Genomic DNA, 14299 nt, shown 5'->3' with positions numbered 1-14299 from the left:
AATTCTGGACACAAAGACAATTCATGACAAATGCATGATTAATAAGGATAATTTATTGTTTTTATACCAAAAAAATCATCAGAATACTTACAGAGTTTAAGTAATAAAGCCCATTTACATAATCTGCTTTTTTATGACTTCTTTCCTTTAAGACCTCCTCTTCTTTCTTCCTCCCTTACTCCGTGATTTTTGTTTTCTGCCCTTAAATACAGGTTTGGCAGTCACCAAAATCATGTTTCCCAGTTCTTCATCCTCACCACTTGAGCTACTGTAGCTCTTTTTGTGGTCTGCTGTCTCTGTTTTAGAGGCAATTTTCCTTCTTTTGTCTAAATCTCTGTTTTCTGATTCTTCTGCTGAGGAGTCACTAGAAGTTTCTGAAAGATGCAAACTCCCAACAAAACCACCTCCAAATAAATGCACTTTCCTGCAATCTGAATGCCTTCTTTTCTTTCCACTTTGAATTTCTGTCACTATGCCTTGATGATCTGTGCAGCCTGAAGCACTTTCCCCTTTCTTTTCCTTGTGCTGACTAAGTTCTTCCTCCATAGCAGCAGTAGCCTCTGAAACTTCATCATTTTCCTTTCTCTTTAGACAACTCACAGCTCTGCGTAGTCTCTGACTTTTAATAGCTTGTTTTTCATGTTGTTCTAATCTGAAGAACGAATCAATTCGAAGCTGAGTCTATTAAAAAACAAAACAACAACAACAACAAAAACAGTGAAACAGCTTTGGATGCTTTTGTGACAGAAAGTTAGTTGTTACCTAAGTTATAGTACAAAGCATTATAAATTAAAGCAGGATAAAGACTAACGAAATCAGAATGCACACAGATAATAAGATGCATGATTCCAGTAATAACTGCACTTTATTATAAATTATGCAATGAGAACTTTGATAGAAACTAAGGGCAAAATGAGTGAACTTTTTCATTAACATTGCACGTGTGATTTTACGTAGAAACACAGTTCTATTTTAAAACCTGATACAGAGAATCTCTGTAGTGTTCTTCAGTATATCCTTGCAAAAAAGTGCTAAGCTGCAAGCTGTTAAAACAACAGAATGTTTATTAAGGGGATACTGTTAGTGCACTTTGTATCTGCATACGCTACTGCAACAAAATGCTATCATTTGAATGGAATTGTATCACGTGCTGCTACAGATTTGAGAGTAGAACTAGAAGTCAAACACAATGAATCTGTTAACTACAACTAGGCTTGCTGTACAAACTATGCTAGTCCTCTATATTATCCATAAAATTGGCTAAGAGACAGATGCTTCCACAGGTTGCTCTAGTCAGTCTGAAAGTATATGGATTTAACCTGTTTTGTGGTACTTTTCACTCCTTTGACTGACAGAGAGAGCCTAAAAGATTGGTGTAGACTATATCTCATTGATAGCAGAAGAAAAGAATACGAGTAAACCATTCTATCACTGACTTTCAGAGTATCACAGCATGCACCACTATTCACTTTTAAGTTGTATGAAAGTTCAAAGCACATTTATTGGTGAAGAACAATAATATTATAAAGGGGCTCTTGATAAATGCTTCATTCCGCACTTCCTCTTACAGAATGAGTGTGGTATTCAATGGTCCATTCCACTTAAAATCTTCACTAAAATCTTAGGGGCATTCTTATGAATCATTTTAAGATTCCATATAGTGTCTTTTAAAAGCACTAAATGTACTGGAGGTACTTGTAGTTCTATTTATGTCCTGCAACCTGGATTTGAGGTAGGTACGTGATAAAGCTTTGTATCAACTATGAAAATTGCAACCACTGAAATTAAGTAGAATGCCTCACAATAAACCCGATCATAAAGAAATAAAATCTAGAGAATCATTTAAAGATTTTAAAATATAAATATACATTAAGATATAAAATGTCCAAATCCCAGTTTCTGAGAAACATATAGCCTTGCTGTTCATTTCAAAATGATTCTTACATTTTTCCAGCTAGCCTTAAGGTATACATTGCTCTGTACCATACCTGTTGCAAGTTCAGCTGTTTTATCACAGGCAAAAGGATGTCATCTGTCTTTGCCCTAGTCCAGCCAAAGTGATCTTTACAGAATATGCAGAAAGCTAAGGAACAAAAATGGCTATTGCTACTATTTTGTAAACACAAAAATAGAAATTCCGCAAATAACCAATGCCTAGAGGAAAGTTTCTTCAGAGATTTTACTACTACAAAAACAGAAAATATCTTAAGTTATTAAAGCCAAGTTATGTGGATGATTCTAATGTTACGCTATGTATTTCCATCATGACATTACATCTCTGTTAGGTACAGAACTCTAACATCAGCATTTCCAAAAGCATGTCTTCATAAAGAAAAAGTGCATTTTGGATATGCAGCACTGTCATAAAACACAACATCTATAAATAAACCTTATTTTTACATTTACAAACACTGGAATTTTGGTTTACTGTTTAAAACACTATTAACTCTGTATGCGTTGCCATCACTTTTCAACAATTCACTGCAGCTCAAGCTACAACTGCTGCAAGAAATGGCATTATTGCAAAGAATGTGGTGAATAAACAGGTTTTGAAATCTACTTGTGACAGTACAGTTATAGAATTATAATGTCACAAGTTAGTCAGTTCAGCAGTAAGACCAGTAAGTCAGAGTGAAGCAGAAGGGCAGCACAGCCTCAAATGCCATGTACATATATCTACATTTTTTTTCAATTCCAGAGTTAGTATCAGTGTAGGAAAGTACATTTAGATGGGGGTAAGGAGGTCCATCACACCAGTGAGATGCTAAGAATTTAACACTCTGTTATTGAGGCACTAGCTAGCCATATGAACTTTAAGCTGAGTACTTTTAGCTAGCAATTCCTGTCTTATAGTAAAAGGATATTCTCTAATCTGCTCTACATCAGGCTTTCCCCACGTGAATGAGCCCCTTGTCTCATCCACCACAGGCTTCAGGTATGCTTCTGCCACTGCTGGATTTGGGAAACCTGAAGAAAGCTGCAGCTCCCGCAATTTCTTCTTGACTTTGGTATCACGTGGATTAGGTCTGATTTTCTTATTCTTCTGAGCCTCGTTCCACCACTCACTGAAAAACAGAGAAAAGTATTCACTTGTTCCCATAAAATGTAACTTGAATTGCCAACAGCCACTTTGTTATCTTAAATGGCTTTAATCAGACTCCCTACTTCAGCTACTGCAAGATATGAGATAGGAGATTTTCAAATGATAATGGCCAAAAGGGCATAAGAATCTGAAAGTAAAAAGGACAAGACATACAGTAAACACAGCCATTGTCAGCCAAGGTAGCAAACATTACCTGGATTCCACTTTAGAAGCCAAAGGGAAGGACACCCCACATGTAACAATCATTCTTTGGAGTGTTTTTGGTATAAAAACCAGAGATCAAAAAAACAAACACTAACCACAAAAAAACAAACTTCTAACCACTCTGAGCAACCTGGTTTAGTGGCATCACAGATTCATAGAATGGCCTGGGTTGAAAAGGACCTCAAAGATCATTCAGTTTCAACCCCCCTGCTATGTGCAGGGCCACCAACGACTAGACCAGGCTGCCCAGAGCCACATCCAGCTTGGCCCTGAATGTCTCCAGGAATGGAAGGTGCTTCTGTGTACAGCAGGGGAATTGGATCTGGATTATCTTTAAGGTCCCTTCCAACGAAAAGATTCTAGGAGTCTGTGATTCTCACAACGGCCAATACAATTGGCTTGGCACAATTCAAACTTTGTTCTTCCCCACAGCCTACCTGTCTGTCTCTTTCCAGGTCATCAAGTCTCTTTTCTCTATGGGCAAGCTACAGCACCTTCTCACATGCTCAGGGAGAAACAACCTTGGCTCCACTAGGGATCCAGCTCTGCAATGAACTTGGAGGCAGTTGCACAGTTTTAAAGCTGTTCTATTGTCTTCACTAGTCTTGCTGTAATTGCTGCATCAACACATCGTTTTGATTACCTGCCATTTCAAGTACCGATACAACGGATTACATATTTTATAGTTCAGTTAGCCTCCTTGATGATGGTCACACATTTTGTTGTATACTTAAGAGCAGAAAGTATATTGACCAGAAAATACAGAAAAATATGAAAGAAAAACAATAAAATCCAGCAAAGCATACGCAAATTTTAGAAGAGGTTCCAATCCATGTCCAGGAAATTCATTTAAGATCTCCATCGCTGTTACAAAGCCAACATTTGGGATTCCCTCAGTGTAGTCACTTCCAAGCAAGTATGCCAAATTAATTAACTTGTTTCGATCTAACCCTGTGAAAGAAAGAGTGTAAACCAAATACAGCCACCGCATTCCTCATATGTTCCCTTACAAATTAAAAATACTGTATTTTCTGAAAGACAAATAACAAAAGAAATATACATGCATTAACATCCAGATTTGCTAAATTATATTCTAGAGCAGTGTTAATAAACTACTGCTACCTCAAGCACCATAGCTGCATTTGCTAATTAAGCACAGTTTGCTATTTTACTCTTCTCAAGTAAACTACAGTGGCATATCTAAGATAAGTAACAATAAGTAAAATAATAGCCTTCTCTTTGTTGAGAAAAGAAAACAGAGATACATTTTCCACTGCACGCTGAATTTCCCATACTGAAGGTATTAAAATATGATTTCAAAGATCATAGAGTGATCTTTCAAAGATCAGAGTGACTTTAAAAAGAGTTATAGGTTGTTTTTTTATTATTATTATTGTCTTGTTTATGCAGAACTAGTTCATATTTTCTTCAATATACTACATAACATTAAAGCTCAACAGTTCATCATAATTAGCAAGAATCTGATTAGGAAGTTCAAGAACAATAAGAAGAAACAGCTGTCAATATTAACTGAAAAACCTTCTTACATAGTACATAGGATCCCTTTTTAATTGTTATGTGTCAACATATCCAAAATAAATTTCCATCTGGCAATAAAAACAGCAATCCAACTGAATGTCTTTAGAGACTTTCCAAAGAACACTGCATTTTATGCATGTGTTATCTGTTTCTGTAGGAAATCCAACTTCAGAAAGATTAAAAAAAAAGGCAAAAAAGGCAAAAAAAAGTGTCTTATCAAAGATTGTATCTACAGTCACTGGCCCTTACCCAGCTGGTTTTGAAAATCAACATACTGGTAATATTCCACATATTTGTTTTGACTGAAGAAATTTTTATAAACATGCCGTGCACCAAATAACCAAACATCACTATCATCAGTGATTGTTCCAGAGGTCTGATCAGTGAGGTCCAATACAGCACACTGTGCCTCTGCTTCCATAGGAGCTTCAATGTACGGAATGCCGAATAGGCGGAGAAGCTCCTGTAGGATGAAGACAAAACAGTTAATACTTCATCTGAAAAATGGATTGTAATATACTAATACGTGACTCAGAAAAAGCCAATTTCACAGTTAGGAGGTATTTAATATTTCAGAGCAAATCCTAATTTCCACTAAAAAGTACTAGGCACAGAGACTGAGAATCTCCTATTTTAATTATACAAAAAAATTAAGTAGGAAGAAAAGGAAAACATTTGACTGTAGGGGTGGGAGGGCATGTCTTATATTGTATCAAACTGAAATGATTCAGTGAATTACCTGGCTTTCCAAGAACATTTGCCCTGTTACAGAAGAAGCAACACGCTCCTGCTGTTGTTTTTGAGACTGAAGCATTTCCTGTTCAGCAGAAAGGTCATTTTCTAATTCTTCTAGATCTTCCTGAAAAATAAAACAAGTTTTTGGTCATTTCAACCATTTTATACTTTATCTAATAATACCTATGTCCACAACTAGTAGTATAAGCTCCATTAATTCATGTCGGGAAACAGTCATAGCTTCTCTTATGCGGTAAATTATAAGATCATACCTAAGTCTCCTCATCAGGACACTTCTCCTGATTTCAGGTATTGTTTAATTGTCATCTTTAAAAAAATGCCCCTACAGAATTTAAATAAATATATTACAGTTATGAAAAAGTTCCATGATGGTCTTCCTTCAAAAGTATTTCGCGACATAGCACTTAACTATCAGCTTTAGACAAGTATCAAAGTTACCAAACTGATGTCTTGCCACTCATCTCCTGCATCTCTAATATTATCTTCTTTTTCAGCATTCTGACTGCTTGCCAGTTGCACTTCATCAGAATCATTCAGCAAGTTCTGTGTGACTATATCATGTCCATCTTCCTCCCTTTCCGAAAGTGCTGTTTTATCACCCAGTCTCTCATCATATTCAGTAGAAAATTCATCCTCGTTACTAATCATATTGTCCACTTCAATGAAGCTTCCTACAAGGGGAGAACAAAGAGCTCAGCTTCTTGCTGTTTGTTTAAAAAAAGACGTGTTTCAACTTATTTTTTAGTGGGGCAGTGGGTTGGTATGTTTTTTGTTTTGTTTTGTTTTGTGGTTGGGTTTGCTAGTTTGGTTGTTCTTTTGCTTTTGCTATATGAAATAAACAGATAAAAGAACTGTGAAACAAACAAACAAAGTAGTTAACCATCCACATCTAAGTTAATCGAGTTCAAGGTATAGAAAAACAATCTTTCCTGCTTTTCCATATTGTGTACCCAGGCACGACACTATAGGGAAAATATAGCTCAGATTTTCTTCCCAATTCCAGTGCATGTAGGAATAGATCTGTTTAAAAGCATTTCTTACAAGGTTAAGGTTAAATTCAATTGATTTCAAATACAGTAAGGCTTTATCTTTTTATCTTTTTACTCAATTAAAATGCACATACCATCAGAATCACTGTCTTCAGACTGTAATGTCCCTTCTCTTCCCTCCTTAGGACCTTCTGTTGGTGGAAGAATTTCAGTTTCCTTTTGTACCTCAGATATACTCTCTTCTGTTTGTGAATGAACTTCCTCTGTAATTTCACAAATTTTCAAGTTTTCCTCGGTTTTAGAAAATCCTGCTGTTTCACTGTGAACCGAAGGCCCTGTACTAGCTTGTGAAGAGGAACAGCTTGGCTTCTGAATGCACAAGTTCACATCCTTGTCTTCCAAATAAGTTGAGTCTATTTTTGAACCATTTAATTCTGTGTCTACAACTTCTTTCCCTTTTTCAGTATCATCAACACAAGAGTAATTTTTATCTGTGGACATACTGGTGCCCTTGGGTGTAATACAATTTTTTCCCAACTCCTGACTCCTTTGTCCAAATTCAATATCCTGCACAATTGCTTGGTTTGATGAATGAATTGTAGATATAAGTATTTCTTTATCCTCTTTCACTTCAGGAATCTGATCTTCCTCATCTGAGCTACTAAGAAGAAAATCCTTCGCTTTTGACCTTTCTGTTTGCACTCTATCAGCTCTAACAGTAACAACTTCTTCCTTTTCATCATCATCATTCAGAGCTTGCTGAATTGCCCGCAGTGTTCTTGGAGACACACTGCCTTCTTCCATTACAGATCGAGTCAGGTTTAGTCGTTCTTTATCCAGTTCTTCTTCTGAGCTGCTTTCCACCATTGCTGCCTGGATAGCAAGCAATGTTTGGGGAGAGGGTGGTGCTGTGACTACACTGTTATCTTTGTCTGTCTGCAACTTGTCAGATGCAATTAATTCTGCATTAGTTGGAGATTCATTTATTTTATTCAATTCAGACCTTTCTGATGAGGGTCCTGCAGTAGCTTCCAAGTCTTTACTAGCATCTTCTTTTGCTTGAAAACCTGAAAAAAATAGGTTTTTTTAAGATAAAATGCTGTTTTATACTAGCATTCCACACTACATAAGAAAAAAAAAAAAAAAAACCCATCATTTGAAGATTAATAAGCCAGTTTTCTACATTTGCCAATCATAGTCAATTATGTCTAACAGTACAGTAAATTTCACTACATACACCTGTAAACAATATTCAGGTCTTTTCTTAAAATTAAAAGCTGCAGACTGCACACAGTGAATAAAAGGTTTTATAAAGTGAAGACCTGACATACCTTTTATTAAGATATAGTGAGAAGAGTCTTCAGAGATTATCCTTCTAGATTCCATTTCTTTCACAAAACCACCTTCATTGTCATATTGTGTTTGGATTTGACCCGAGTGCTGCTGATTCAACTCTTTTTGTACATTTTCTATGCACCGACTGAGGTGACTCTTCTTAAGCAAACCCCTAAGCTGGTACTGGGAAAAGTCACTGGAGTCCTTAATAAAAAAAAAAAGAATCCAAGTCAATTTTTAAAAAAATGACACTAACTGCACCTTTAAAGCAAGCACAATTACCATGCTCTGGAAAGCCTTTTAATAGAAGTATTTTCTTATTTCCTTTAAGTAGGCAACATTTGGCATTTACTGACTGCTGCACTCACAAGTGACAGTGCTATTACTGCTGCAATACACAACAGAATTCTAAAAGATACCATTAAGGAGTTCTGAGTGCTGGTTAAACACAATGAGCTCTAAATGATGTGATCAACAAAAGCGAGCTGGCTAACAGAACTAGTCCCCATCTTAACAACAATGCAATTATAACAGAATCCACATGTGGGTGGTTTTTAAGATGCTGTCCACCACAAAATGGTGCTTAGCTTGCACTGAGGCACAAGCTATCATTTCATCTGATACTGTAATTTAAAAATATTTGTGCTCCAGAAAGCCATTCTACAAGTAGCACTGTAGGATTCCCCACTCATCTCAGAATGGCTTTGGTATCACATCTAAGTTACAAACATGCAGGTCTTTTTGCAGTTGTGAGCTCCCCTAACAATCTGGGGGTTTGTAATCCAAGCTGCACTCATTCTGCCTGACTTATCCGCATTAGCAGCAGGTTCCTTGTAACTGAAACATTGGGCATAATGCTGCTGAGGGATGACACACAGCATGCTTTTTTCATTCTTGCCAAACCAAATTAGCAATTTTAGTAGAAACCAAGAGATAGGACACTGAATGCACACATGGGAAGGATCTGTTAGGAGTCATTACTTGCTTGCTTTTCCTTCCCCCTTATCATAACATTTCTCATTAAATAGAGTATGTGAGTAAAGCTCTCCAGATGTGATTCATCTGTAATAGAACCACCACAATGGCTTGACGCTATTTTAAATATTACCTCTGGCATTGCTTCAAATAATGTTCTGTTTCGTTTAGTAAGTTCCTTCATATCAGACAAGATCTCATGCTTTACTTCTGGAGGCAGCTTGTTAAAATCTTCTGAATCTATATCTATAGCATGAGGGTTTTCAAATAATTGTTCCTATTAAAAAAAAAAAACAGGAAAAATATATACACTAATTTTGTATGACAGCCTAAAAACAGTGAAATATTTTCATCATCCTTTCAAATTAAAAAAAAAAAAACACACTTATAAAATCTTTGTTATCATTTCCTATACTGTTTGATGCACTCTATATAAACTACAACTTTAAAACTTGGTTTCATTCTTTCCATAAAAATATATTCAGCATGAATCACAGAAGACAGTCTTAGAGCCTCAGCAAGCCTGGCTTTATCCTTCCAAAGAGGTTTGGTTGTTTTGGTTTTTTTTTGCAAACTACCTCCAACACTGACAAGTGTTTCCAAGAGAGTTTATTTAATGTTGGTTTTCTTTGTTTGTTTTTGAAAGAAAAAATAATTTTACAATTCGTTACACATTCTGCTTAGCTGAAGTGTTTCTTTTCTCCTCTTCCTCTAAGATCAGTGCATCAGAAAGGAATACAGAGTTTGTCTGTGAAAACCAATGCATTTCAACGTCACTCTGTACTCAGGTAAGTATGCAAATTCTGTTCAATATGCTGCTTATCTGCACATAAACACATGAAAAAATGCACACATTTCATTTTTTTTATATTACAGAAGACACACTCTTATTCCAGAGAAAGTAGTTCAAAATGAAGCCATAAAAATTCCTATTCTGCTGTGTTCAAGTGAAGAAAATTCCATTTATGCTTTTAGATTTGTAGGAAATCATGGCATTCTTAAAATCGCCTTGCTTACTTGGTCAGTAATGCTACAGTAACACCTATACCATCAAACTCAAACTTTTTTTTTTATTTAAAGAAGTATAGCATTTAAATGACAGGATAGTTCACAATAACAAGGGAATTAGGATGTATTCACCTGCAGTAGCTTTTTCTGGGTCATTCTTACTTCCCATTCTTTTTCTTCTTCCTCCTCTGAGCTAAAAATCACAGCAAGAAAAAAGACATTTCCTCAGGTAAATGAAATGTGTATTTTAAGCAAAAGGATATTAGCCTTCCCTCCCTGACACTTGGAAAAAAACAACAACAACAACAACAACAAAAAAAAAAAAAAACACACACACAACAGCAAAGTACACACACACAAATAAAATAGCTTAGACTGAAGAGGACTTCAGAGATCATCTAGTTACAATCCCACAGCTGTGGGCAGCGTTGCCACCCACTAGATCAGGCTGCCCAGGATCCTATCCAAACTGGTCTCAAACACCTCCTCAGATAAGACAACCTGCCCAGGCATCCTGTTCCTGTACATCACCATCCTCTGCATAAAAAATTTCTTCTTAACATCTAACCTAGATCCCCTTTGGATTTAAAGGCATGCCTCTTACCCTGTTACTATCAAATCATTTAAAAAGTCAGCCCCCTCCTGCTTGTAAGCTCTCCTCAAGTACTGGAAGGCCACAATTAGGTCTCTCCAGAGCCTTCTCCAACCTAAAGAAGCCCAGCTCCTACAAACCTTCTTCACAGGATAGGTGCTCCTGCCTTCTGATCATCTTTGTGGACCTCCTCCAGATCCACTCCAACAGCTCCACATCCCTCCTGTACTGGGGACCCCAGGCCTGGACACAGTACTCCAGATGGGGCTTCACACAGGCAAAGCAGTGGTGGTCAATCATCTCCCTTGCCCTTACTTAAGATGTCACATATTTGACAAATACGTCTACTTCTGCTTGGTGCATCTACACCACTGGATGAGGGGACAATAACCAGCATCCAGCTGTCACACACCAGCTACCCACTTGAACAGTCAGGTTCATTTACTCTCATAGATGTAGACATAGAAAGCGAGGGAGCACTTTCTGCCCTCAACAAGAATTCAGGGTAGAAATCTAATCTACAGGCTGAAAGCTTGTTCTATTAGTTACCCTAAAATAAACAACTAGAAGGCCTCTGGATCCAAGCTACAATCCAATCTGTCCAAAAAGAAATTGAAATGAAACACAAACTGAAGATATGTTACATATTAAGGAATCATATGGGTCAAAAATCTTCCAACAACTTCAAAAACAGTATCTTATATTCTTATCTCATTTTACTATAATCATTTAAGCTATTTTTCTTAACTCTACCTACCTGTTTTTCTCTTCATCCTCTAAAGAGGGCAATACATAAATATCATCAATTTCTTCTCTTCGAACTTGTGAAATACTGGGATAAGCTTCATTGCTTAGGGAAAAAAAAGAGGACAACAATGATTTTTAGCTACATAAAACTTAGCTGCCACATATAAACAAAGGCAAAATAATTTTTATTCCTGCCTTTTGCCAGAAAGAGCAGCTTTGATAGCTTGTCTCTTCAGAAATGTTTTCAAGAGTTTCTCTGCAGTTTTCCTGGAATCACTGACGGCCAATTCTTTTCTGTGCCTTCGCTTTGCCTGTGAACAAAAAACACCAGTTAATTTTGCTGGATGCTGAAGATATGCATTGAGCGAACAACACTTATAATTCTGCATGCTGAGCCTATGAGCAACTCCTAACTCACTCTACATAGGCATAGCCTTCAAATCCTCTAAGTCTGGGTCAGTGGCCTCTGTGGGACTGCAGTGTTTTTCAGGTTCTGGGTACAAATGCTTGTAAGAGTCATGTTCAGATCCATTCTGAAGTAGAAGTCAGTCTTTTGCCATCATCCACCTCTCTACAATCTGGCAGGTGTGAAAATCAAACCTGAAAATATAGCAATCAAAAGGGAGAAGCTGCATGCTCCAAAAGCTGACAAAGACTGGGATTATGAAGAACATCTGGACAACAGCGCGCTTCAAGCCCTCCCACCCTCATGGCTGAGAAGTATAAACAGAATCCAAGGAATTTTAAAATGGCTACTCAGTATCAACAGACATGCACCATATTTTATATTGCAGTGACTCAGAAAAGGTACATACCAAGGTCTGTCTCTTCAGAAGTGGTGCCTCCCCATCAAAAACAAAGACAGGCCGAATTCGAAAGAACAGCAACTTGCAGAGTCGATTAAAAAGAGTGAGGAGATGAGCATTTTGTATAGTATTACCATGACGATCTCTGACTCCCTTTATTGCCTGGTTCAACCAAATACTGATATCTTAAAGAATGGTTAAGAGGAGATAATATGATATAGACACAAGATTGCATGTTAACAGTTTCTATAAAGTGCAAATTTGACCGAGTGGCTTGCTGTTCCATGCTTGGCCTACTGAACCCACTGTTATCCATATATTTGTGAACTTCAGAGAGTAAATCCTGCTTCTCTTGCCCTGGACAAAAAGCAAAATTGAAACTGCTGTGCAGCAAGCATTATTTCCTCAGCAATGTTTATAAATAAAAGAAGAATAACTTATTTCCACATCTTTCTCACATTTTCCCAGTATTTAACCAAGTTTATATGACAGGAAAGCTCATACAGAAGTTACAAACGATTAGCAAAGAGTAATTTGAGTTGGAAGGAACCTTTAAAGGTCACCTAGTCCAACTCCTTGCAAGGAACAGGGACACTTACAGTAGGTCAGGCTGCTCAGAGCCCTTTCCAGACTGATCTTGAATGTCTCCAGGGATGAGGCATCCACCACCTCTCTGGGCAACCTATTCCACTGCTTCACTCACTACCCCTATCATAACAACTTTTTTCTTTATTTCCAATCTAAATCCCACTGAAAATGGTTTTAGTTTGAAACCACTTCCCCTTGTCCTGTCGCAGGAGACACTGCTAAAGTCTATCTCTTTCCTTCTTATAGCCTCCCTAAAGAGCTGCTTTCAGGTCTCCCTGGAGCCTTCTTTTCACGAACATGAACAGCTCCAGCTCTCTCAGCCTGTCCTCGCAGGAGAGGCGTTCCACCCCTTGGTTCATTTTCATGGTGCTCCTCTGGATGTACTCGAACAGGTCCATATCTCTCCTGTGCTGAGGACTCCACATTTGGACAGAGTACTCCAGGTGAGGCCTCAACAGTACATAGTAGAAGGGCAAAATATCAAAGTATTGTCACAATTTAAAATAATTAAAAAAAAAAAACAAAACAAAACAAACTTGTTTGTATAGAATTAAGTGAAGTGGTTTGAATAAATTCTCTTACAAATTCGGCTCCTCAGCCTTACTTTAAAGGATACCAACAGCAAGAATTTTTCCTTCCAGTATTTGTGGGTTTATAGGTCTTCCAGTGCACTCCAGCAGTTTCCAAAGCCCTTGAACTCCCATTGTCCTTTCTTAGCTATCTTGAGAGAGAAGAGTCCATGAGGCACAATTCAAAGCATAAAACCCAAGAACCGAATGAACCGCTGGAGTTTTACCACCGAAAACTCAAGAACATTGTTACCACAAATAACCCGAAGCCGCTAACGCCGTCCCATCGCTTCGGATGGCTCCCTCAGGGTTTAACACCAGAGAACCCCCAGATGTCGGTCAAGCGCGACACGGGTCTGCGCTCCCCGCGGCCGCCCGGTACCCCCCAACCGGTCTGACCCCAGCGAGAGACCGAGCCGCCCTACGGACAATCTTCAGGGCGCGCAGCACCGCTCACCTGGCGGCGCAGGAAGAGTCTGGGGGCGGAGTCCGACGCGAGAGGGGAACACGATCTAAGCCGAGAAACCCCCCCACGGCCTCCCGGCCTCCCTCTGCGGAGTGCGCATGCGTGCTCACCGCCCTGCCGCGCTGCCCGCCGGGAAGGGCAGCCGGCGGGGTGGAGCAGGGCGCTGCGATGGGCGGGGCGGCACCGCCCTATACGGCTCTCGCTAGGACAGGGAGCTCAACCTTTTAAAGCGTTAAATTCCCCGTCTAAATTCAGCATGCAGAAGTTTTCACCTGGAAAGCGCCTACGTTTTCAAGAGCTTTGTTCAACCATCAGCTTGAAAGCTGTAGGATGCTAAGTAGCAGAAGGGTATGCAGCCTTCTGAGCACGCAAAGCAGTCCTGACCCCAGGGTTAGTCAGCTAAACAGGCTGGAAAGAAGGAATAAACTCTTAGGAAGAGTGCTGAGGTGCAGGCACAGGCTGCCCTGGGAGGTGGTGGAGTAACCCTCCCTGAAGGCGCTCAAGAACTGTGTGTCTCCCAGCATGCAGGCTGGTGGTTGGATTTCATGATCTTGCAAGTCCTTTCCAACCTTAATGATTCTGTATGCTAATCCAATCCTTCATTTACCTATTTTCCTGAAAG

General features: G+C 38.6%; 1 protein-coding gene across 2 annotated transcripts; it reads right to left on the bottom strand.

Annotated features, from left to right (window-relative positions):
• Positions 1-31: 31 nt before the first annotated feature.
• LOC122177224 (DNA excision repair protein ERCC-5-like) lies at positions 32-13792 on the bottom strand. Of its 2 annotated transcripts, none has more exons than XM_042866386.1 (16): positions 13669-13792; positions 13259-13363; positions 12064-12239; positions 11444-11559; positions 11259-11351; positions 10042-10102; positions 9035-9178; positions 7923-8130; positions 6726-7658; positions 6041-6273; positions 5586-5705; positions 5096-5309; positions 4114-4258; positions 2865-3065; positions 1989-2073; positions 32-681 (listed from the first exon to the last, which is right to left on the bottom strand). In XM_042866386.1, the coding sequence occupies exons 2-16, from the start codon at positions 13344-13346 to the stop codon at positions 148-150; spliced, it is 3351 nt and encodes a 1116-aa protein (XP_042722320.1). In that variant the 5' UTR covers positions 13347-13363; positions 13669-13792; the 3' UTR covers positions 32-147. The 2 variants fall into 2 exon arrangements, with proteins under 2 accessions (XP_042722320.1, XP_042722321.1); XM_042866387.1 differs by having other exon boundaries at positions 13259-13359.
• Between the last annotated feature and the right edge of the window lie 507 nt (positions 13793-14299).

The sequence above is a fragment of the Lagopus leucura genome, unplaced genomic scaffold, assembly GCF_019238085.1.
Source record: "Lagopus leucura isolate 7727_CA_CO unplaced genomic scaffold, USGS_WTPT01 Super-Scaffold_100001, whole genome shotgun sequence".
NCBI lineage: Eukaryota > Metazoa > Chordata > Aves > Galliformes > Phasianidae > Lagopus > Lagopus leucura.
The sequence above is the reverse complement of the archived record's forward strand: the minus strand, read 5'-3'. Positions and strand labels throughout refer to the sequence as shown.